Source organism: Cibotium barometz, chromosome 4, assembly GCF_041138505.1.
Source record: "Cibotium barometz isolate CiBa-2024 chromosome 4, ASM4113850v1, whole genome shotgun sequence".
NCBI classification, from domain to species: domain Eukaryota; kingdom Viridiplantae; phylum Streptophyta; class Polypodiopsida; order Cyatheales; family Cibotiaceae; genus Cibotium; species Cibotium barometz.
In genome coordinates, this window is record NC_141049.1 from 197,431 (window position 1) to 222,306 (window position 24,876).

General features: G+C 40.6%; 1 protein-coding gene across 1 annotated transcript; it reads left to right on the forward strand.

The window, feature by feature from the left end:
- Nucleotides 1–11,006: 11,006 nt before the first annotated feature.
- LOC147638778 (7-deoxyloganetin glucosyltransferase-like) lies at nucleotides 11,007–12,939 on the forward strand. Its single transcript, XM_086784188.1, has 2 exons — nucleotides 11,007–11,641; nucleotides 11,759–12,939. The coding sequence occupies exons 1-2, from the start codon at nucleotides 11,089–11,091 to the stop codon at nucleotides 12,676–12,678; spliced, it is 1,473 nt and encodes a 490-aa protein (XP_086640314.1). The 5' UTR covers nucleotides 11,007–11,088; the 3' UTR covers nucleotides 12,679–12,939.
- The last annotated feature ends 11,937 nt before the right edge of the window (nucleotides 12,940–24,876 follow it).

Below are 24,876 nucleotides of genomic sequence, written 5' to 3' on the forward strand. Positions count from 1 at the left end.
CATTTGAAATTTTTGTAACTCATTACTCATCCTCTCTCTCGATTGGCATCTTTTATTTAGATGGTCCATATGAGCTACAAACTCTCTAAACATTTTAGTTTTCTTTTATGTAATGTTGTTTAGCTGAGTTACAATGCTCCATTATTTTTTCATGCTAGAGAAAATTCAACCATGAGTGCTCTTAAGAGAGTTGAGAGTAGAAGCTAATAGATTCTTGGTGCATGTTCCTTTGTATGTGAACTTCCTATGTGTGAGAGTAGAGAGTGAAAATCTGTGAGCTAGGACCCTATTTTATGAGATAATCCATGATCCTAGGAGCCTATTTCATAAAACAATCCATAAGACCAAGTGCCTATTTCATTAAAAAATCCATGAGCATAGCTAGGCATGATCCCATAAGTTAGCCCATAAGACGTAAGCCAACATGCATGAGCCCACAATAAACATAAACCTACTAGGCATAACATGAGTCTAGATTCTCACTCAAAACTGAAACAAGGATGGGATTTAAGCCATCCAACCATGAAACCCAAGCATAACCCAAGCATTTTGGTGTCTAGATAAGGTATTATGCATAATATGCAAACTTCTCACACATAGGCTATAGATCTTATACTACCCATCCATGGCATTCCACACCACCGCCCATTAGGAGCTTCTTGCATCCTAGCTATATGCATAGATTACCATCTACATCCAAGGTGGATGTCCAACAAGACCCCATAATGTACCCTAATCTCTCTCTCTCTCTCTCTCTCTCTCTCTCTCTCACACACACACACACACACACACGCGTGCGCGTGCACGCACACATACGCACACACTCACACACTCACTCACTCACTCACACACACACACACACACACACACACGCACGCATGCACGCGCGCACACACACACACATGCGCGCGCACGTGCGTGTACACACACACACACATGCACACACGCATAGAGTAACACCATAATCCTCTCCTCCCTACATAATGCTCAACACTCATGACACTCCCCTTCTTTGCATTAATCCCAACTCCTACTAAGGTTTCTAAGGTCTAATTGACTTGATTTTTTAAGTTCTACCTCACCTTCTCTACATGTGAGGGTAAGGCCACTATCCTCCCCTCCCTGCATAATGCCCAACACTCCCTTCTCCTTTGCACACTCTCCTCTTCATGATATCCACCTCTATATCCACCCCTTCTCCTCTCTACAATGTTTTACCGATGATCTTCTCCTCCCCTTCTCCTCTACACATGATCATTATCTTTTCCTTTGCACAACACCAAAACCCATGACCCCCTCCCTTTTACTTCGTAGTTCAAGAATTCGTAGTTCAAGACCGTAAAAAACTCAATGTCATCTCATGCATCCTTTCTTATATATGAGAGAGATCTTTGCAATCCATTATCTGTGTGTGTGTGTGTGTGTGTGTGTGTGTGAGAGAGAGAGAGAGAGAGAGAGAGAGAGAGAGAGAGAGAGAGAGAGAGCTTCTATGCTCTTTACGCGACAAATAGAGGGGAATCACAAGACCACGAAAGAAAAGAAGAGAGAGAAAGACTTGCTATGCCCTTTTACAAGACAAAGGTATGGGAGTCATAAGCCCATAGAAGCAAAAGAAGAGAGGGGAATCACAAGCAAAATCATAAGCCCATGCAAAGAGAGAGAGAGAGAGAGAGAGAGAGAGAGAGAGAGAGAGAGAGAGAGAGAGCGAGAGAGAGAGAGAGAGAGAGAGAGAGAGAGAGAGAGAGAGCTAGTATGCTTTTTACGACAAGAAGAGGGGAATATGGAAGAAAAGAGGATTGCAAAATAACCTACCATGCGTAGAAATAGCCAAAAAATAAGATACCGATGAGATGTCAACGGGCCCTTGCCCCAATGGAACCACCTAAGCCCACCAAGGTGGAAGGCCATTGATTCGAATCTACCAACAAATGGCATATTTTAGTACCAAACATGACACTTGTAGAATAATAGTCCTGCCAAGTTTCTCTCTAAGGAACATGGTGGTTTAAAATGGTGTGCCCTTTAAAATAATGCAAGCCCAAAATAAATCACCACACTTGGCATCACCACACACTTGGCATTAAATGTAGGCATCACCACACACTTGGCATTAAATGTAGGCATGTGCTATCCCCTATTATTCACAAAGATATTCACACCATACCTTGAATAGTTTATCCTTAAAAAGTAAAAAGAAGCTGTAAATTGTTTACCTTGTAGGCCAAGCCAAGATAGTTATGGTTCTCCAAGCATAGAAGTGCACTTGTTCTCCCTCACAACAACAAAAACAAGGGTGGGTATTAAGTTGTTGGAGTATTAATCTCTACAAGAAAGCCTCACTACCTTGTTGCCTTTGCAAATACATCCTTGCATTTAATCTTTTCTTATTCCAACCCCATGAAAGAAAGCCTGACTAGTTTGTTGCTCCTTTAAGTACTTGCTTACATCCTTGCATTTGATCTTTTGTTATTCCAACCATGAAATCAAGCCACATTACCAATGAGAAGGGCGTCAAGGCTGTCAAGGTGATAACGGATGCGAATGCAGACGCTAAAATGTGGGTGCCAGATGCAGACACCGAATGCGGATGCAGATGCTTTGATACCATATTGAAAATGGCAGGAGCCAAAGAAGGGCTGCATGCAAGGGGGTCCCACTCGCCTGTCGCCTAGCCACACAAACCCACCATCATCCTTAAAAGAGTGGATCTGGGACAATGGGGGGGGATTAATGTGCCATATTAACCCTACATAGAGGAGGAGATGACATGATGTGGGATAAGTGCCATGTGTTAAGCCACCGCGACGAGGGGAGGAGCAAGGGAAGCATCCAACGAAATACACATGAACTAAAGTATATATATACAATGATATAGAGCTTATATTGAAGATAAACTCGTATTTGATTCATAAGAACATAACTTTTTCCTCATATGTGGAGGGATTCCCTTATGTGCACATACAAAGGAACCACTGTGAAATAATAGGTATAGGTGGTGATGGTTGCATCATGATTAAACAAATAACCTGAGAATTACCATTTGGTGCAAGGTTCACTACCTTTGATTTGCTTAAATTAACTATTATTGTTGTGGAGTTTACATCCTTCTAGATCACCTTCAATGGATCTTCCATGAATTTTGCAACATTCCTTGAATTTTCTTTGAAGCTTCCCCAACTATTCTTTGAAGCTTGGGAAGTTTTCTTTGAAGCTTCCCCAACCATTCTTCTACTTGTTGGTGAGTTCACATCATCTTCAAATAACTTTCTTTCTAACCCTCCCTGCCTTTACTCATAAGAATGCTTGTTTCACTCTGAAAAATTTGAGATTGTATGGCTTGTTTACCAATGACTTCTCCCTCTTTGTTCATGAATCTATGCAGTTCGTTTATAGTTTCTGAAACAATTTTTAAAATTTTGTTCTACTCCTCAAGCTTTTCCCCTAACCTATTCCCCATTGCATAGCACCACCTTCCTATAGCCTGTATTATTTTATAAAGAGCTCTTACAATCAATGCTTTTCGCTCCCTCACCCCCTATTGATTCATTCCTCCTATTACCAACCAAAGATTCTTTATAAAGAGGCAACAATGTGTTTTTATAGGCTCTCACTTCCAACTCGTAAACTGCCTCTTTATATACTCACTCCTTAAAATTTTCCATAACCTATTCACCCTTTCACACCACCTTCTATAGCCTCTAATTTTTTATAAAGAGCTCTTACCACCCATTAATGCTTTTACCTTCCTCACCCACTATTGGTTCATCCCTCCTATTAACAACCAAAGATCTTTTGTAAAGAGGTGAAAATCTATCTTTATAGGCTTTCACTTCCAACTTGTAAACTACATCTTGACATGTGTCAAGATGGGAGTTAGATCCTTCTAGAAAAGCATCATGGCCGTTAGTGTTGTAGCCATGGGAAAATTTCTTTGACAAGTGTGCTTTGATGAGGGCAAGGAGAAGTTTAGAACAATGTAGCTATTGATGGTTGACATGATGCGAATGGTATGGGGATGGCAAAGGCACTGGAAATTGGATGACGGCAGGTGGAAACATGGTAAGTATAAACTAGGTAATGTGATGGAGCTGTTGAGGTGGTAGAATATGGGCATGCGTAGTCTCAAAAGTAGCTGAAGGGATGGTTAACTGGATTTGGTATGGCGAGCACGAGGCTGAGGTGGCTCTAACTAGTTTTTTATTTTCTTCTCTTAAAACATGGTCGCCTTTATTTTTGAACACGCCCTACCTCTACAAAATAAAACATGGTTGCCTTTATTTTTTCTTTTCTTAAAACATGGTCGCCTTTATTTTTGAACACGCCCTACCTCTACAAAATAAAACATAACCCTCCTCAAAACCTCACATATTTCCAACCCTTGCCTTCTAAGGGTTATACTTGACTCATAAAAGAAGGAGACAAAAAACTACCTATGAGCACATTTGTACACATGTCCCCCTTGAATCTACATATCCATAACTCTATTGCCATATGTACATAGACCTCCCTCTCTCACCTTGAGGAAGACAACCCCAATGACAAATCTTCTTGACTTCTTTATTATCAAAATACTCATATACTTTCCCACCTAAAATCCTAACCTTAAAAAGAGGAAAGAGTTCATAAACACCTCCTCACACATGAGAAATACTCCCAAGCACTACACCTGTGCACCATGACTAGAACTCATTAAAAAGGAAACTCCACTGCAAACAAAACAACACATGAAGAATGTGAACCCCAAAACTCAAAGTACCTCTTCTAGATCTTTACTATAATGTAGATATATTAATAATAGTCTAATTATCTAAGTTCTTACTAGGAGCTAAAATAGTAATTGTGAGTATATTATAAATTTAGATAATGTCGAGTTGAAGGCTTTAGATAATTTGAAATTTGAATCCTAATATTAGATAATTTGATTCCATTAATTATTGGTCCCTACTAGCGGCATGGCTGCCACCTCTCCAGGCTTCTAGCCTTACCCAGATTCTAGGCCATGGCTTGGAGATGGCTTGAGACTTGAAGACTTCAGTGCTCACAAATTTAAACTTCACAGAATCTCAAGTGGCAAGTTCGCTCAAGCTTCAACGCTATGCTCTCGAGTCTTGGGAGTTAGGTTGCAGGTGCACCATTATTGTGCTAACATCTTCAAAGTTCAATCTTTTGTTGTGCTCTCAGGTTAAAGGTACACCATCATCCTGATTCCCATGCATGTTTCTTTACCTTTCTAATATGTCCTCTTCAACATGTATTCTACCCTGTTGAAATATCTTGCCTGCCCAAATGATGCTTTAAGCCTAGTATGATGCTATAATATTTACTAAGTACTGATTGAGTCAAAGTAATTGACCATTTCCAAACAGGTACACCATCTTCCCAATTCCCATGCATGATGCTATAATATTCACTAAGTACTCATTGAGTCAAAGTTATAGACCATTTCCAACAGGTACACCGTCATCCCAATTCCCATGCATGTATCGTTACCTTTCTAATATGTCCCAATTCCCATGCATGTATCGTTACCTTTCTAATATGTCCCCTCTCCAACATGTATTCTACCCTCTTGAAATCTCCTACACACCTAAATGCATAGCCTAGTATGATGCTATAATATTTACTGTGAGTGTTCATTGAGCAAAGTAATAGGCTTTATAATTGTATGCACATGTAAGAGGAAGGTTTAAGCCTAAACTAGATGCTTATGGTGGTTGCCCTTCTAGAATGTAACACCCTTGTAGAGAAGGAAGAAATGGCGATCCGAGGAGCTTTTGTTGGGACATATTATGCCAGATGGAATAGCGTTCACATTAGTATTTTTAGCATGCAGCCATGTAGCATGGCCTTACTGGGAATGGTCTATTACTTTGACTCAATGAGCACTTAGTAAATATTACAGCATCACACGGCTCAAAGCATTTGGTTTGTGCAAGAGATTTCATATTAGAAAGGCAAAGAAACATGCATGGGAATCGGGATGATATGTATTACTTTGACTCAATGAGGACTCAACAAATATTACAGCATCATATTAGGCTCAAAGCGTTTGGGTGAAAAGATGTAGGGGAGAAGAGAGCTTGAGCTCTTGCAAGCACACACACACTCACAAAACCCTAAAAGAGAACACACAAGGTGAGAGGCTGAAAATCTTCTTCTTCTTCACTTAACACTCAACAGAACATATACAAAGATAAGAGTACACATAATATGAAAGGTACTCAACCAAATACATACTATGGTTCTCTGAACCCAACTAAATGAGCTGGCGCTATAACTATGCCAGTCTCTAGAATGGCTGTCACACAGCCTGTCCTCCCACTGGTCGTATATCACCCATGATCTCACCAACCATGCCAGTGGTGTAAGTGTGGGACCTATCCCCCAGGCGGGTCATCAGTGTCCACCGCCTCACTAGATGAGCTCGATATCTCAACACTCCTCCTCGAGCTCAACTCCATCTCATGTACACCAAGCGAAGCCCTGAATCTGCAAAGCTTCTCTTCTATACCCAATGCTTTGGTGAAGATGTTAGCTACCTGATCCTATGTGCTGACATAAACAAGGTCAACGTCTCCTGCCAAAACCTTCTCTCTGACAAAATGGTAGTGGACCTCTATATGCTTCGTGCAAGCATGAAAAACTGGGTTCTTGGCCAACTGTATACTACTAATGTTGTCACAGAAAATGACAACTTGTCTATCCACCCACTACTAATAGACCCAAATCTGTAAGTAGCTTTCTCAACCAAGCTACCTCACATGCTGCCATAGCAGCACCTATGTACTCGGTCTCTGTACTGGATAGAGCAACCGTAGGCTGCTTCTTGCTACTCCAAGTCACAGCAGCACTCCCCAAAGAAAACATGAAGCCACTAGTAGATCTTCTATCTGAGATACTACCAACCCAATCAGCACCCATGTACATATATCTTTGTCCTAGTTTCATAAAATAGTCCACAATGCAAAGTAGACCTCACATACCTCAGTATGCGTCTCAATGCATCCAAATGCAGCTTTCAAGGAACCTACATAAACTGACTCACAAACCCAACAGCATAGCTCAAATCTGGCTTGGTGATCGTCATATAGATCAAGCTTCCTACTATGCGCCTATACAAAGTGGGATCCTCCAAAATCTCTCCTGAATCTGCACTCAACTTGCCATTCTGATCCAATGGCACTGAGATAGGCTTACAACCTGTCATACCATACTTGGACAACATGTCCAAGCCATACTGTCTCTGTAGTAATCCAATACCATGTGGTGACCTAATCACCTTAATGCCCAAGAAATATCTGAGCTCCCCCAGATCCTTCATCTCAAACTTCTGTCTAAGCAAGATCTTTACATCAAAGATCTCTGCATCATGGTCCCCTGTAATGATCAGGTCATCTACATAGATGACAACAAGCACAACCCCTCAATCACTGTGTCTCACATACAACGAGAAATCTGCATTGGCTACATGAAAGCCAATAGTGACAAGATATTCAGAAATCTTGTCAGACCATGCTCTTGGTACTTGTTTTAAGCCATACAAGGCCTTCTTCAACCTGCAAACATGCTCGGGGTGACTCACATCCTCATAACCAGGTGGTTGCAACATGTACACCTCTTCCTGCAAATCCCCATGCAAGAATGCATTCTTTACATCCATTTGATGTAATGACCATTGCTTTGACGCAACCACTGCTATCATAACTCTCACTGTTGCCATCTTGGCAACTAGGTTGAAAGTTTCCTCATAATCAATGCCATATGTCTGCGCATATCCTGTGGCTACCAATCTAGCCTTGTACCTGCTTATGCTTCCATCACTGTTATGTTTTATTTTGTACACCCACTTGCATCCAATGGCCTTCTTGCCTTCAGGCAATTGCACTACATCATCCCAAGTCTCATTTCCATATAGTGCATCCATCTCCTCATCCATAGCTTTCTCCCAACACACATTTCCAATAGCCTCATCAATGCATGTGGACTCTACAACCTGCACAACTTTTGCCATGTATGCATAGTGATGTGCCACATAACCATCATAGGTAAACCTCTGCACAGGGTTCTTCACTCTCCCAGATCTTCGCAGCTTTGTATTCATGGCTTCCATAGCCTTATTTATACCATGCCAATAGATGCAAGGGATTCCACAATACCCTTGATCTTCAATGCAGTCATTCACAGACATACTCTTTTTCTCCATAGTACGAAGTTCATTCTTCAACTGTATCTTTCGTGCCTTGGTATTCGTTTCATAGAGTTTTACCAAGGTGTCCCACGCCTCCTTGGGAGACCTAGCATCCTGTATGTGCCCAATCATGGTGTCCTGTATACTGACAGAGAGCCAATACATAACTTTTCTGGCTCCTGGGTTCCAATCCTTGAACTCTTTCACATCTGCACAGTCGGATTAATCTTCGGTATCTCCGGTGCCTCTTCATGCTCACCTTCTATGTAGTCCCAGTAACCCTTTCCCATTAGGAAATTTGTCAACCTGAACCTCCAAGGATGGAAGTTGTTCTTATCAAGCTTCTCAGCAACAATCTGGTTTATGCCATCATTTGACATCTTGCCAGACATACAAATTTACTAGAAACAGCACTCTGCTTTGTCCTGCACAAACTACTGTATTTTCTGCAGCGATACTGTACTACACTCAAATGTCACAACCAGTGACCTCAATGTGCATACATACACCCAATGGCAACTGTTGACCTCCTTGCAGCACACACAGTGTCTGCACAACCAATCTGTCTTCCTGCAGTTCTTAAAACAAAGTTCTGCAGAGAACGATGACTTACCCGCAGTGCTCGAAATCACCTGCTTTTTGAAAAACGGAGGTCGTAACATGCCCGAAACGTATTTTCGGCCCGAAAAATGTTGTCTAATAAGACCGTATAGTTGCCCTATAGCTTTACTCCCGCGAAGAAAAATCCTCAATCAGAGATTGTTTGCCGGTGTCTCCCGTAGAGCTCCCGACAAGGGTGTAGTCCTCGCCAACACAAATAGGGAAGAGAGATGAAGCTCTTACCCTCGTACCGCTTCCTATGCTTCTCTTGCTTGCAGCTTAGCCCTTAGCATGAACCAGGCTCTGATACCATGAAAAGATGCAGGAGAGAAGAGAGCTTGAGCTCTTGTAAGCACACACACACTCACAAAACCCTAAAAGAGAACACACAAGGTGAGAGACTGAAAATCGTCTTCTTCTTCACTTAACACTCAACACAACATATACAAAGATAAGAGTACACATAATATGAGAGGTACTCAACCAAATACATACTAGGGTTCTCTATAGTGTGAACCCCACTAAATGAGCTGGCGCTATAACTATGCCAGTCTCTAGAATGGCTGTCACACAGCCTGTCATCCCACTGGCCGCATATCACCCATGATCTCACCAACCATGCCAGTGGTGTAAGTGTGGGGCCTATCCCCCAGGCGGGTCATCAGTGTCCACCGCCTCACTAGATGAGCTCGATATCTCAACATTAGGCACATAGGAGATTTCAAGAGGCTAGAATACATGTTGGAGAGGACGTATTAGAAAGGTAAAGAAACATGCATGGGAATTGGGATGATGGTATACCTGTAGGAAATGAACCTTGCCTCTGCTCACAACATATGCTAAAAGCATTCATTCCAGTCCATGACACGGCTCAAAGCATTCCTATCCCATGACACGACATCACCATGAGAGGACAGGCTAAACACATCTTCTTTTTCATCATACTCTTCCCACACTTGCCATACATACTCACAAGGGTGTCAGCAACAAAGGCATATGTATAGTCTATTTACAAAAGCATGCAAAGGTTTTGTTGGATTATTAGAGATTGATAGTAGAACATCATCTACTTTATACAATGTATCCATGAAGTTCATGTCAACTTTTCGTCTTGATATTCAAAAAATGGTTTGTTTTGGTACGGATGGTGCATCAATAATGATTGGATGCCACAATGGCTTATCTGGACACTTTGAAAGAGAGAATCCTTTCATGACTAACATTCATTGTAGTACACATCGAGCAAGCTTGTGTCTCTCTAATGCAGTTAAAGATTTTAAAACTGCATAGATTTTGGAAGCATGCATGAATTCTATTGTGTTTATGTTCTCTAAAAGCTCTCTTAAAACCTCCATGTTAGAGAGTTTGGAGAAAGCGTTTAGGTGTGCAGTACTGTATATGAGTAGAATTTATAAGGTTAAATGGTTGAGTAGGCATAGTGTGGTTCATAAAGTTTTGTGAGTCTTTTGAGGCTTTGCAAGAGTTTGTAAAAAGAGAGAATAGGTCTCTTTTTTATACGATTTCAAAGTTTGAATTCATACGTAATATTCACTTTATGGCTGATATTCTAGAGAGGCTTGCAATGTTAAGGTATTTCAACAAAAATATTAACATTGATTATTGGATTTATTGAGGTGGAGATGTAGCCTTTCGAGACGTATTTTATGGTGGATCGTGACTTGATATAAATGCTTCAATACTTGATAGACATAGTTACCATATCATCACAGACCATATATGGCCTTCCTGATGGACATCTTTACAAGTTGAGTTCATCTTTTCGAGGTGACATGCACAAAGAAGCATCAAAATTTAGAGAGAGAGAGATGCTCTTTGTATTGGTCTCTTTACAGTGTTGAATGAAGGAGTCCCGACTCCCCAAACCAATATGAGGCCAGAAGGTATCTTTGAAAACCGATGGGGTTTGGTGGAAAACCGGTTGCGGCGTTTTAAATAAAAAAACAAAAAAGGGTTTGGGGTCGAAATTGCGGGGTTTTAAAAATAGCGTTTTTTTCGTAGGCCGTGCGTCATGCCTTGCGTCAAAACAAAATAGGTTTTTTTCATTGACTTTATTCTGATTGGTTGAAAAAACAAATTTTTCGTGAGCCGTGCGTTATCACTTGCGTGTGCACAGGTCTTGAGCGGGGCGGGCGCCTCTGTGGCTCTCTCTCTCTCTCTCTCTCTCTCTCTCTCACACACACACACACACACACATATATGAATACGCGAGACTACACAGCCATCGCCGCTGACCACACTACCATATATATATATAATATCAGCTTCTCTAGTAGTGAGCCATGGATGCCTTTGCTGCTAGTAGTAGTAGTAGTAGTAGTAAGATCAGCTGTTCCCATGCTTTGGTCCTTCCGATGCCTGCACAAGGGCACATTAATCCCATGCTGAATTTCTCCTTGCAGCTTGCGGTGCGTGGTTTTATCATCACATTTGTCAACACAGAGAAAGCTCACAACCGCATGCAGCTCGACAAAATTATTCAATCCCAATCTGAGTCTGAGCGCCATAATGCTCCTCTTGGCGTGGACATTCGATTTGCAACTATCCCTGATGGATCCCAAGAGCCCTTGCCCGGACAAAGCGACCAGTTCCTGCTTAGCAGCATAGTTCAAATCTTGCAGGGCATTGCATCGCAGCAAGGGTTACTCGAGCAGATGATAATCAACTCTAGAGCTACGCCAAATCCCATCACTTGCATTATTGCGAATTCATTCTTTCCTTGGACGCAAGGTCTGGCTAATAAGCTAGGGATTAAGAGGGTGCTCTTTTGGACTTCTAATGCGGCGACATTGGCGGCTGCGGTGGAGCTGAGAAGCGGGAAGCTGAAAATCACGGGTAAATATGATAACGACCCAAAATTTTTCCCCCCAAAAAAGAAAAACTAAATTCTGAACGTCTAACGTCATCACAAATGGCATTTCATTGATGAGGTTTTTGTTTATGTAAATGCAGATGCGGATACGGATACGGATGGGGATGATCCCAATCCTGAAGTGTCCAGTGAAAATGTGACAGCTGGAATTCCAGTGAAGTCATCGGATTTTTTGGCTGCTTTGCCATTTCGCGACCCAGAGCGTCTGAGAATTTTCAAGGAGAGGTTGGATGGTGTGGAGGGTACAGCTTGCATTGTGGTCAACACGTTTGAAGCGCTGGAGGCCCCTAGCCTTGAGGCCTCCGCTCCTTCATGTGAAACAAAAGTGCTGTGCGTAGGGCCCCTCTTGCCACCTGGCAACTTCAACGACAGCGCAAGCTTGATCAGCGCAAGCTTCTACCCAGAAGAAAGCATGTGCATCCCATGGCTTGACCAACAAGCGGTGGGTTCTGTGCTCTACATCTCCTTTGGCAGCATCGCTTCGTTGTCCACACAACAACTTCAAGAGCTTGCGCTCGGCATCGAAGACAGCAAGCAGCCGTTCCTGTGGGTTGCACGGTGCAGCCGTGAGCTCTTCCCGGAAGGCTTCCTCGACCGCACACATGGTCGTGGCCTTGTAGTTAACTGGGCTCCTCAGATCCAGGTGTTGGGGCACGTGGCAGTTGGTGGCTTCTTGACGCATTGCGGGTGGAACTCCACCGTGGAGAGCATTCACATGGGGGTTCCCATGCTGTGCTATCCGATGTTAGCTGACCAGCATCTTAACACATTAATTATAACAAAGGTTTGGAAGGTTGGGATTGGCATGCAGAAAGGGAAAGAAGAGGACGTGATAAGAAGAGGCGAGGTCCAAAGGGCTGTCACTGCACTCATGCACTCGGAAGAACTCCGCCTAAAGGCCGCCACATGGAAGGCTGCTGCTCGTCGTGCAGTAGAACAAGGTGGTTCATCCTACTCCGCACTTGAAACTGTCATCGACGACCTCACAAAGGTTGCATAATTTAATTTTCCACATCACATCCATCCATATACATGGTAAAAGACTTAAGTTGAACCTGCCTAGGAAGATTTGATTTAATGGTTACTTCTTTGTTTTAAAAAAATTGGCACATAGTAATAATCTTCCTTGTACGATTTTCGGATGATGAACTGGGAAAATGGCAATCTTAGGTTCTTTTCTTTTTTTGGCAACTTTTACACGTGATTAGATTTGTAAGGGGCAAATGTTCAGTGATTAGATTTGTAAGGGGCAAATGTTCAAGAACCTCTATATATTTCAAGTATGGTACTATGGTGTGAATATCTTTGTGCATAATAGTGGATAACAAGTGCCTGCATTGATGAATGCCAAGTGTGTTTGGTGTTCTTTTGAAGGGCACACCATTTTAAAGCATCATATTACTAAGAGAGAAACTTTGAAGGACCATACTTTTGCAAGTGTCACATTGTTTGGTACTAAAATATGCCATTTGGTAGATTGGAATCAATGACCTCCACCTTGTGGGGCAAGGGCCTGTTGGCAAAATCTTAGGTTCTTTTCAAAATTGTTTTCCAATTGCAACTTTCTCCTCTCTCAAGGATATTAAAATGACTAGGTAGGGGGTTGCACACCCACCAGATTATGGTTCTTTGATTAGTATCGAATGAAGACCTCACCTACTTCTTGTGGTTTGATGTCTGTGGTGGTTCCTTAAATGCATCGATGTTGAGGTATGGGAATTCCATTCCCTCGTAGTGCTAGTCTTCTCTTTCTGTTATACTTTCTTGGAAGGCCTCAGTGTTCTTTGGCTGCTCATCAATTAGTTGTAATCGAGGGTGGCCCTTTATCACCTTCTTCTAGACCTTGCTAGCATCCTCAGCCTCTTTGTTGGCACTGGGTCATCCTCCAAGGCTTGACCCTCCTGAATTCCCATGCTTATCGAGATAATCTTGACTTTCCTCCCAACTTCCCATGCTTATGCTGCTCTTCGAGAAATAAGGAAGTATCAGAAAAGCACAAACTTAATCATACCGAGGGCGCCATTTGCAAGACTATTGAGAGAGATATTGCAAGATCTCCTAGGTTCTATGCAAAACTTAGTTCTACAGTCAACAATGTGCAGCGATGGTCAGCCCAAGCGTTGCTAGCTCTTCAAGAAGTAGCTGAGGCATATTCGGTGGACCTCATGCATGATGGTCAGTTGGCAGCTATTCATGCGAAGTGCATCACTCTTATGGACAAGGATTTGAGACTTGTACGAAGGATTCGCAAAATAATGGTGATGCTGCCAGTTTAAATATGGATAATATGATTTGAGTAAATCATATGATGCATTGTAAACCTGTGTTTCAATGTACTTGTAATCTATGAGAAGTGTTTTTAATACAAGTACAATTTGATGTTTCTTTCTCAATATCTTGGGTTTTATTATCTTTTTCTCTCATATAGTTTTTCAAGTATATCGAAAGCATTACTTTTTTGTTCACAGGCCTCATATGGATTTAGGATTTTTCACACATGTATGCATGAAATACTATAAGTGTATAAAATTTCAATGAATTTAGAAGTTTTGAAATTTTGTCTTTACTAAAAAATATAATAAAAATTACTCTAAAAATTAGATTACTTTAAACATGGAACGAAGTTCTAAAAACCCTAGGGAATTAGTGAGATGTTGCATCAGAGGGACTCTAATAAATAAGGAAATTACTAAATCTAATAAAAATTACTAAAAATTTTAAGAGTTATTTATTTTCATTCTATAAAAATATAAATATAAGTTATATTTTCAGTTTTTGAAGTTATAAATATAAGTTTAGAGTCTTTCGTTTTCATTCTATTCTTGTTTTATCTTCTTCAAGAACATGGCTCACACAAAGCAAACTGCCAAGAGGGTTGATCCCGTGAAGGTCAGGCCCCCACCACCGCCCACACATTGCAAATGTCGGTGGAGACCCGGCACCGTCGCTCTTCGGGAAATCAGAAAGTATCAGAAGACGACAGACCTTCTGATCCCAAGAGGAGGCCTTTTCATCGCCTCGTTAGGGAGATTATGGACGATTTGAATGCGAGCCGGCTATCTCGATGGCACCGTCAGGTCGACAATAGTGAGGCTCCCACACGAGGGATAGCAGTAGCTTTGGAAGCTCTTCAAGAGGCTGCTGAAGCTTTTGTGGTGGACATATATGGTGACACAGTGTACGCAGCAGCAGTCCATGCTAAGAGAGTCACCATCACTGACAAATATATGCGGCTAGTTCTAAGCATGCGGAATTGGAGGGAAGATTACGGTGATGATGAGCCGCATCTTAGAGCTAGGCTCATCAGAGTAGTCAGTAGGAGGTTTAAGTGAAGGAATTATAACAAAAGTTCCTTCGAGCTCGAGCTGGATAGCATGAAGATCAATCTTCCCAATGGCAAGGCCTAGGCCAACTAGTGAATGAATCTTCCCTCCACGCTGAGCTTCGAACAAGTATAGGAGCTTGCAGCACTTCACAAGCACCACCTTCTCTAAGCTTGATTTCACAAGCATGGACTTGAATGCAACACCCTTTGTTAAAGCCTTGATCTTCATGAGAGAGACTTGGAGCATACTTTGTGAAATACAATAATGTCTTGGAAGATTTTGCCAATGTACTCCTTCAAAGCTGCATCGTGGACTCTTCCTCCGCCACCCCTTGTTCCACCAGCTCTAAATGCAAACTCATCGACATAGACAATTTCCTGAAGAAAATATTTGCATGCAAAAATAAAATATCAAAAATTATTCCAAAATACAATTGCATGAAAAAAAATATTTTCAAATGAGACGAAATTGTCTGTGCGAGGCCTCGGGGACCTGGGGATGCAGATTCAGGGCCATCCTTGCCAGCCTTCGGTTGGCTTGCCTAGAGAGCCCTGATGCATCCCAGATTACATGTGTGGGGTCCCGAGCCTCGCACTGAAATTTTCAAGAAGATTTTTTTAAAAATTATGTACCTTCTCAGCCTCATCATTTTGTTTCCCGTCCAATGTATAGGGTCTGCCCAGGGATTGCTCTATCACCATGTACAGGGTCCGAGAGGTCAATGCATGGTCGAGGTCCAAAGAGCTCCTCCTGCAGCCTCTCAAATTATGCATCTGAGATATCATAATTAGGAGCAACTTTTGTAGCACTTCTTTGGATGTGGATGATTTTGTAGAGACATCATCCATGCTCGTGCCATCGTATCGACCAATCTCAGTTACCATCCACAGTGTCAAAGTCAATGAGGTCTTAACCAACATCTCGGACAAGGTGGCAATAGAGCTCTTCCTCCCTCAAATCCAAGACCTCAAGGACATCTCGGACAAGGTGGCAATAGAGCTCTTCCTCCCTCAAATCCAAGACCTCAAGGACATCCTGCATGAGAAAGTACTCAACATCACCTGTAGTGATGGCACTCAATGATGCAAGTTTTGCATTCTCAGTAGGATGGGCTACCTCTTGGTGGACAGTTGACAAGTCCAAAGACAAGCTACGTGCCTGCTCTTCTTGCTTGTCCAGGACTGTCTCCTCTGGCTCCTTCCCTTGATAGTAGGTAAGAAGCATCACCACTGGCCCCTCATCATTCTCCTCTTCAAAATCAGAGCATAATATATAAATAGTAAAGGCAATATCCCGCTCGATGAGATCGATCGGGTTTGCCTCCCAAAAGTGAGGGGCATAGAGGTAGATCGGAAAGGGGGGAACATGTGCAAGTGCTCTTTGCACAACCTTTCTATTGTTGTCACCACTCTTTATGGAGAAGAGGAACTCTAGGGGTATCCACCGAGCAGTGGAGTCAGGGATAAAAAATGTGATATCATCACATCCCGCATTAAAAAATGCAAGCACTGAGCTATCGGGCTGTAGAGTCCTAAATATATTCTCTAGCTCAACACTATGACAAAACCTAGGGTAAATCTGGTCCCACATCTGACCGTAATGGGTTTCACTCATCCACTCTGCGAACACATCATGATGAGAAGCCATGGTGAAGGCGTAAAGGGAGCAACAAGCAAGGTGGATAGAAAGTGAGAGAGAGAGAATGCAATAGTGTTGGAGAAATCATAGTCAAAGAGTGTGTTCTAGTGTGTACTAGGAACTAGTTTATGAGTCTTTGTGTGAGAGAGTGCCACATGTCACTTTGGGAGTTATCCCATAGGCTTATGGTACTCGAGTGTGTGAGTTCACTCTATAAAGAGTGATGCACTTTCTTGTGTGTCACATCAATCAAATCAAGCTATCTTGGTCTACATGTAAGTACTTGTTCATTGCTTTCATTTCCATTTCATTATGCTTGCTATCTTTCCATTTCATTATGCTTGCTATCTTTCCTTTCTGTACTTAGAGTTAGCTTGCTCTCCTGTTCCAACATGGTATCAGAGCCATACTTCTCCATGGGCAACCCTTACGGGTGAAGGCCGACCCACAAATGGAAGTTGGTCTTCCTCCTTTGGTTGTCCATCTCCAAGCTAACTCTTCATCGCTTCATCCTCATCCACATCCAACAAACTCATCTCTCTTCATCCATCGCTTCATCCTCATCCACAACCACCATCTCTCCACATCCATCGCTTCTTTGGTTCCACTCTTTGACTAGCCAAATGCTGCTGCTGAGTACATCGCAGCCTCCTCTACCCGCTGCCACCACTGTTGTACTTGCGTGCAGCCTTCTCACTGTGCATTGTGCCATTGTGCAGCCTCCTCTGCCCACCACTGTTGTCCTTGCGTGTAGTAGCTTCTCCGCCCGTCCTTCTTCACTGTTCTGCTCCATGGTTGTGCTAACAGCCCCAGGATCTTGATCGTGCAGAGAGTTGTAAGAACCTACAGCTTTACTGAATGCTGTCTGGGCCATTTGGTGGATCATGTTGTTGGGGTAAAAGGCGATGGCAGGAAACAATGGTGAGCAAGTGATGAGGCGTAGCTCAGCCATTTGTTTGGGATAAGTTTCACAACCAAAACCAGTAAGTTTTTTAGTTCAAATTTCAGTCATGACTTCACTACTATCTTCTAGTACATTGTTCATGGTGGATAAGTTCAAGGGGGAAGGCTTTCCCACATGGCAAACCAAGATGCAGCTGCTACTTATGCGTGAAGGAGTTTGAGAAGTTATTGAGAACGACACAATTGATGCACTTGATCAGCCCCACAAAGAAAAAATTAGAAGCAGCAAAATGCAAAAGACATTTCCCTCATTGGTCTGTGCTTGGCGAACTCTCTCATTCATCATGTTGACTTTACATCCACGACTAAGGAGATATGGCATCGATTGGAGAGCATCTTTGGTAACAAGGTCACTAATTCCAAAAATTTTCTGAAATTGAAGTTTTATGAGCTGAAAATGCAGGACAATGAAGAGCTAAGTGATCATCTCTCCAAATTTAATTCTCTTGTTCAACAATTATCAAGTTTGAAGTGTTCTCCAGATGATGAGGACAAGATGGCAGTACTAATCAAAAGCATGCAAGGCATTTCTCGCTTTGAGCAGACCATTGAAGTATTACGCCTGGTCGCTACTACATATGATGACTTGGTTGATCTTCTCATTGAGAAAGACCGTTGGAATAAGGAAACCACTTCTACATCCTTGACCTCAAGCACTAAATAGGCACTTATCTCCGTCAACAAATGGAAAACCAACAAGAACATCATATGCAGATACTGTAAGCAGAAAGGTCATATTGAAGCCAATTGCTTCAAGAAGAAGGAGAAAGAACAAGAACAACACCATGCTAATCTTGTTGTTGTGATGAACCACCAGATGAGCTTCCCGAAGATCATGCACTTTCTGCCCATGTCACCCTCGATGAGGATGACAAAGATTATTGTTTCTGATTTCTTATATATGTGCTCTGCCCTTGCATTATGCATAAAATGAATAAAATAAACAGTGTGATGTGTGATGGTCAATAAGGGTCCTCTGCCCTGGGTTGTCCCCCAAAAATGTGTATTGTTTTTTTTACTTTGATATGAAGTATTAACACCCAGTTCAGAGTAAAAGGGGGGTGACGAGTGATGGCTCTCACAGCTGATCGCAAGTGGCTGAGTAGTCACTGCTGACACACGGGAGGTGTTGGTCAGTTGGACTGACTCTTTGCAGTATTGTGGTGGAGGGGGGATCGGTTTACTCCTTGCATATTGGGTCTCACACTCTTTGCTCTGAGGGGGAATGTTGAAGAAATCATAGTCAAAGAGTGTGTTCTAGTGTGTACTAGGAACTAGTTTATGAGTCTTTGTGTGAGAGAGTGCCTTTGGGAGTTATCCCATAGGCTTATGGTACTTGAGTGTGTGAGTTCACTCTATAAAGAGTGATGTACTTTCTTGTGTGTCACATCAATCAAATCAAGCTATCTTGGTTTACATGTAAGTACTTGTTCATTGCTTTCATTTCCATTTCATTATGCTTGCCATCTTTCCTTTCTACACCTAGAGCTAGCTTGCTCTCCTGTCCAACAAATAGAAGTGAATTAAAATAAATCCTATTTATACTTATAAATATAAGTTTATATATTATTTCATTAAAACTTTAATAAAGTAATATATATTTTATTAAAATTTTAATAGAGCAATATTTATTTCATTAAAACTCATGAGAGGTGATGGCACTCAATGAAGCTAGTGGTGGGTCATGACTTTGGGTTCCGTAAGACTGGATGGATGCAATTTATACTTATGTTTATTATTGTACTTAAAATATCTATAAACTTATATTTATTTTAATACCTTATGTTTATACTTTAGTAAATAAAGGACACTTCAATAAAATATAATAAATAATAAATCATACTTTTATTTCTTGTTACATATTATTATTATTATTATTATATTTTATTATTTATAAAGTTACTTATATTATTATGTACACTTAAATATATACTTAAAGTTATATTTATTTTTATACTTATATCCATATACTTAAAGTTATATTTATTTTTATACTTATATCCATAGACTTAAAATTTATGACACTTCATTAAAATATAAGAAATCATAAATCATATTTATATTTCTAAGATAATTAATTATATTATTGTTTACACTTAAATATATATTTATACTTATATTTACAATTGTACTTACTTATACTTATCTTTATTTTCTTACATATTAATGGATTCGAAACATAATAGACTTAAAAAAACCACTATAATTTATGAAAATGAAATAAAATTAAATTTACAACACTTTTAGAGAAACAATTTTTAGTATTCACTTGAAAGAATAAAAATTACGTGGACTCTACAATTTCAAGGATGTGTGGAGCAACACACTGCTTTTTTGCATGTTTTGCAATGTTCACTTCGACTTCCAATCTTCCTACCATCCAACTTAAAATAAAAATTACAAGGGGATCATTGGACATGAGTTAGATTTCCTACCTCAGAAAACTAAGGGGCCAATGACTTTCTACATTAACGCTAAAAGGGTCATGACCCTCCCAAAGAATATTCACATCAATGAGTGTTGAATGCATGCCATCTCGCATGTCTTGGTCCAAGTTGAGCCACTCCCCTTGTAGAAGTCACCACCTCCTATACTTGAAGCGAATGCACAAAGTTTGTCTTGGAATGTACCTATCATAAAAAACAAACAACCAACATAAACACATAAAATCAACAATCAAAAATCAACAATCAGTGTCTTGCAATGAAGTACTTATGAATAAAAACCATCAACAATCAACAGACAGTAATTCTGCAATCTTACCTTAACATCTGACACAGTAATTTTGCACTCAATGATATCATCATGGTGAGTTCTCTTGAGATGCCATGACTCACCCAATAAAATTGAGTCATCCAATCCTCAGATGGGCACTTGCATTGATAAGTAATCTTAGTTTTCTTAATTACTTCACAGGATCCAAACAAATGTGCAAACAAACCAAATGGTACAAACCAAATGTGCAAACAAACCAAATGGTACAAACCAACTTAAATGCACATCTCTAGAGCATGTGAATGGTTTCATGGTAGCATGAACATGTTGAATGAAAGCCTCTGTTATTGTACTCATACCATTTGTGCGTCTCCTAAACTCTATGATTCTACCTTTCCATTGCTTGTTGGGGTCTGTGACATCTTTGAGCTTGACCTTGAAATTGCCATGAGTACTTGGTCGCATTAAAATCCAATTTAACTTATTGTATTGATCAGGGATCCAGTAACCTTCATCATCTCTCTTGTTAAACACCTCCACTGTGTGAATATTACTGATACTCCTCTTCCTTGAAGACATCTAAATTAATAAAGCTAGATTGCATGATTAATAAATATATATGTTAGATTGTAAGCAACAAATAAAGATTAAAACAACAAGAAATAAACAACAACTTACTGCTTTGATTTACACAACCTTGTTGCTCACACCTTATTGCTTTGATTCACACAACCTTGTTGCTCCTATGAAAATAAACATAAACACATCAAGACAAAACATTAATAAACCCTATACCTATGATCATTACTCACATTAAGATAAAACATATCCTAAACCTATGATCATTACTGTTATATTTTATGCCACTTGAAATCATTACTGTGCAGAGAAGATTGTATACAATAAACGAATAAAGATTAAAAAAAACAAGAAATAAATAGCAACTTACTGCTCACAACCTTGTTGCTCCTATGAAAATAAACAGCAACATATCAAGAGAAAACATAAACAAATCCTAAACCTATGATCATTACTGTGGTATTTTATGCCACTTCAAATCAATATTACTGTGGTATTTTATGCCACTTCAAATCAATATTGTGCAAAGAAGATTGAAAGCAACAAATAAAGATTAAAACAACAAAAAATAAACAGCAACTTACTGCTTTAATTTACACAACCTTGTTGCTCACAACCTTGCTCCTGAGAAAATAAACAGCAACACATCAAGACAAAACATAAACAAATCCTAAACCTATGATTGTTACTTATATCCAGACAAAACATAGACAAACCTTAAACATATGATAATTACTCACAAGAATTTGAAGCCACTTCACATCAAGATAGCTATCTGTGGTGTAGAGAAGAGAAAGTTCATGTGAGAAAACGAGCATAACTCACAGACGTTTTGTCCAAATGAGATGAAATTTTAGGAGGAGAGAGCTATGCTGTAGAACAACATGACTGTAAATTTTCATTAAGAAAGAACCAGAGTTGCAGAAGATATGGTAAAATTGAATTCCGTCAAAAGAAAGGGAGAAAATGAAAAGGTAATGAAATGCAAAAGGAGGGAAAGTAAAAAGTTAAACATAAAAAATGGAAAAAAATAAAATTCAGTTTTCAAACTTCTATGTGCTGACCACAATGTACATCTGACATGAAAGATATGGAATCTGACATGAAATCTGACATTTCCCTATTTTTTTAAGATATGGGCTCTATTATTTTATTGTCTTAAGAGATTTGGCCAAAGATATGACAAAAAGATCCATGTTACATCTAGAATCCTAGCTCTCTCATTGGTCAGGCCAATCTTTTTTTATTCACTCCTTAAGGGACAAAATGGAGAGTCCATATATTTCCTAATGCTTCTGGTAAAATCCTGTGAGTTGGCTCAAATGGTGTTATTTGCATTAACACTTTGAACATCACTTTTGGCTTTAGCAGTGGATTGCTAGCTCTTATGAATCCTTCATACTCTGCACACTAGACAAGGACTCCAGAATGGTATCATTAGTAAAAGATTCAATGGTATCTCGTGGGAGAGTATGACGTACCTCTTGAGTTTGCTATGGGGGAGATGGGTCAAGTGTCGGTACCTCCTCAAGGGTGAGAGTGCTAGTGGGAAATTCTAAAGGTTGAGAAGGGAGAGTAGAAAAAATGTAGTCTGCTTGTTGAAACTTATCAGTAGAGGCGGAGCAATAGGATACAGATTTAGTAATTTTTTGGCTACATTAGAATACACGGGGTAAGTAGGGTTAGATGATGAACTTGATGTCTCTTCCTGATTATGGCCTAAGTTTGGGGGTAGGTGGCTATGTTTGTGGAGTTTCATAAAATCTTGGAGCTCAGTGATATCCTCATGACTTATGTTAGGATATTCAATATATGTTTTATCAAAAGTGTAGAGGACGTTAGTTAACATGGATTTTAAATGTTTGTAGATATTATGATATAGTTTTAGAATACCAAAAGGGTGATATAAGGAAGATTCACATAAATCTAAGTGCTGGTGAGTATTGTATACTTCTAGCCACCCATGGCTTATAATTCATTGATAACTCTGGGCTACAACCTCGTAGTTGGCTGGTGTGTCGGGAATATCATCTAGAACAAACAGATCTTATTTTTTGACTCTGTTGTCTAGGATTTCAGAGTTCTGGAGCACCCGACACCAACTACGAAGGTTTAGCACAATTGGGTGCAAGGGATAAAAGTAAATATCATGTGGATTAGTTAATACTACATCCCTCCAAAAAATTCCCATAATGATAGTGGGATCAGTATCACGTTTAGTATTTTGCTTAATGAGTGTTAGTTCTCCTAGGATTAGGTCCTCAAATAGATTTATATCATATTGAAACAATGAGAGGGTTAGTGTAGACAAAAAAGAGTAAGAGTTTGAGGAGGGGCCCGAGGAGTTACTAGCAACTGACATATCTCTGAGGAGTTACTAGCAACTGACCTATCTCTGAAGAGTTACTAGCAACTGACCTATCTCTGAGGCTCGTTCAAGGAGTAGGCGCATTTCATTTGTAGGTTCTTGTCTTTGACTTCAGTCTTGTATGGCCTATTGACATTCCAATTCTTGGATACAGGAGGTTTGATATGGCTGTTTCTCTGACCATTCTGGCAGCATCCAGCGCCTCCAAGCGCCTTGTTGCTTCTTCTTGTACACGTCTGGCGGTAGCCTCCCTTCCTTGAGCCTCTGTGATTCTTTGAAGTCTTTTGAGAGCCAATCTTTGATTGTCTTGTAGTAGCTGTTGGGTGACTTGCGCCGCCATTGCTTCTCGGTGTGCAATCATCATTCTTTGCATCTCAGCTTGATTGGTACTGATGGTGTCTAACCTTCTCTGCCTTTGCCTTGTTGTTCTGTTCTCTTTCTTATTGCAAGTGGGTCACTCTGCTTTTTGCTTCCTTTAGACTTAAGGATAGCATTTGGATCTAGCCTTATAGCTCTTCTTCTTTGGCTAGGGAAGTGTTTTGGAGCTCCTGTGCCTGTTGGGCATGGAAAGCTGCTAGCTCTTGGTTATGGGTGACTTCCTTCTGAAGTTGCTCTTTAGCCTGCTCCAGCTGTGCTTTCAGATCCGTATTCTCTTTAATTCTTTACACAATAGTTTGGCTGAGAACCAAATTATTGTTTTCCAGCACTTGGTAGCTGGCCTCTTGCTCCTCAGTTGCCTTTAAACTCTTCATGATCACATTCCTATGGGTGGCCTCCGTTGTTAGGTGTTCTTGCAAGATCTGTACTTGGTTGTTTGACTCTTGAACTTGCTTCTAGAGTGTGGTATTGAGATCATGAAGCATATGTGTCATGAGGAGATGGCACCACCATACTTGTTGTTCTTACTTCCACAGTGAAGCACTTGTGGCCGCTGCCCCTTCCACAGTTTCCTGATAGAATTTTTTATAGTCCAAATTATCTAGGAATGACGTCTCTATCTAGGAATGACGTCTCTGGTATCATCTTTGTCCTCTAGATGCCTCCTTTTTCTTCGATTGGGTGTATTTTCAGTTCTTGGCCTTTTGCCTGTATCTAATGGTGTGTTGTGACTTGCAGTGGGAGCAATGTTGCTTCTTCAAGTTCTTGGAGTTATTCCGCTAGCACTGCTTCTACTTCAGTCTCTAGCTGTAGCCCCAGAGGTGAGTTTGACATAGTAGAATTCTTTAGGGGGGATAGGTTTTTGAAGATTAACTGAGCTGGGCTTTGAGAAGGAGTCCTTTGCTATGTTTCTTCTTGTGTGGCCTTGCTGATAGTGGGTTCTTGTTGCTCTAGTACTTCCTGGTACGATTTGATTTCTTGTGCAAGATCAACCTCAATTCTTTGTGTTTTTTCAGCCACATCTGGTATGACACCTCTCATCTTTCTTTCCGTATTCTTTTTTCTTCCTCTCTTGATCTCCTTCATTAGCCTTAGTTTCCATGAGGACAACTTGTCCCTCTTGCACTTCTGCAGAGCAGTCAGCACTGGGTGCTTTGTTAGGAGTGCCAATTGCATTCTCTCTTCTAGTTTTGGTTCTGGGAGAGGCCTTCGAGCCACATGGTTTATTACC

What these genes read in the sequence shown, in the direction of transcription:
- LOC147638778 (XM_086784188.1), top strand. Translation starts at nt 11,089, where the DNA reads ATGGATGCCTTTGCTGCTAGTAGTAGTAGTAGTAGTAGTAAGATCAGC. An exon ending in CGGGAAGCTGAAAATCACGG is followed by an intron (nt 11,642 to 11,758) that starts GTAAATATGATA and finishes ATGTAAATGCAG; the next exon opens with ATGCGGATACGGATACGGAT.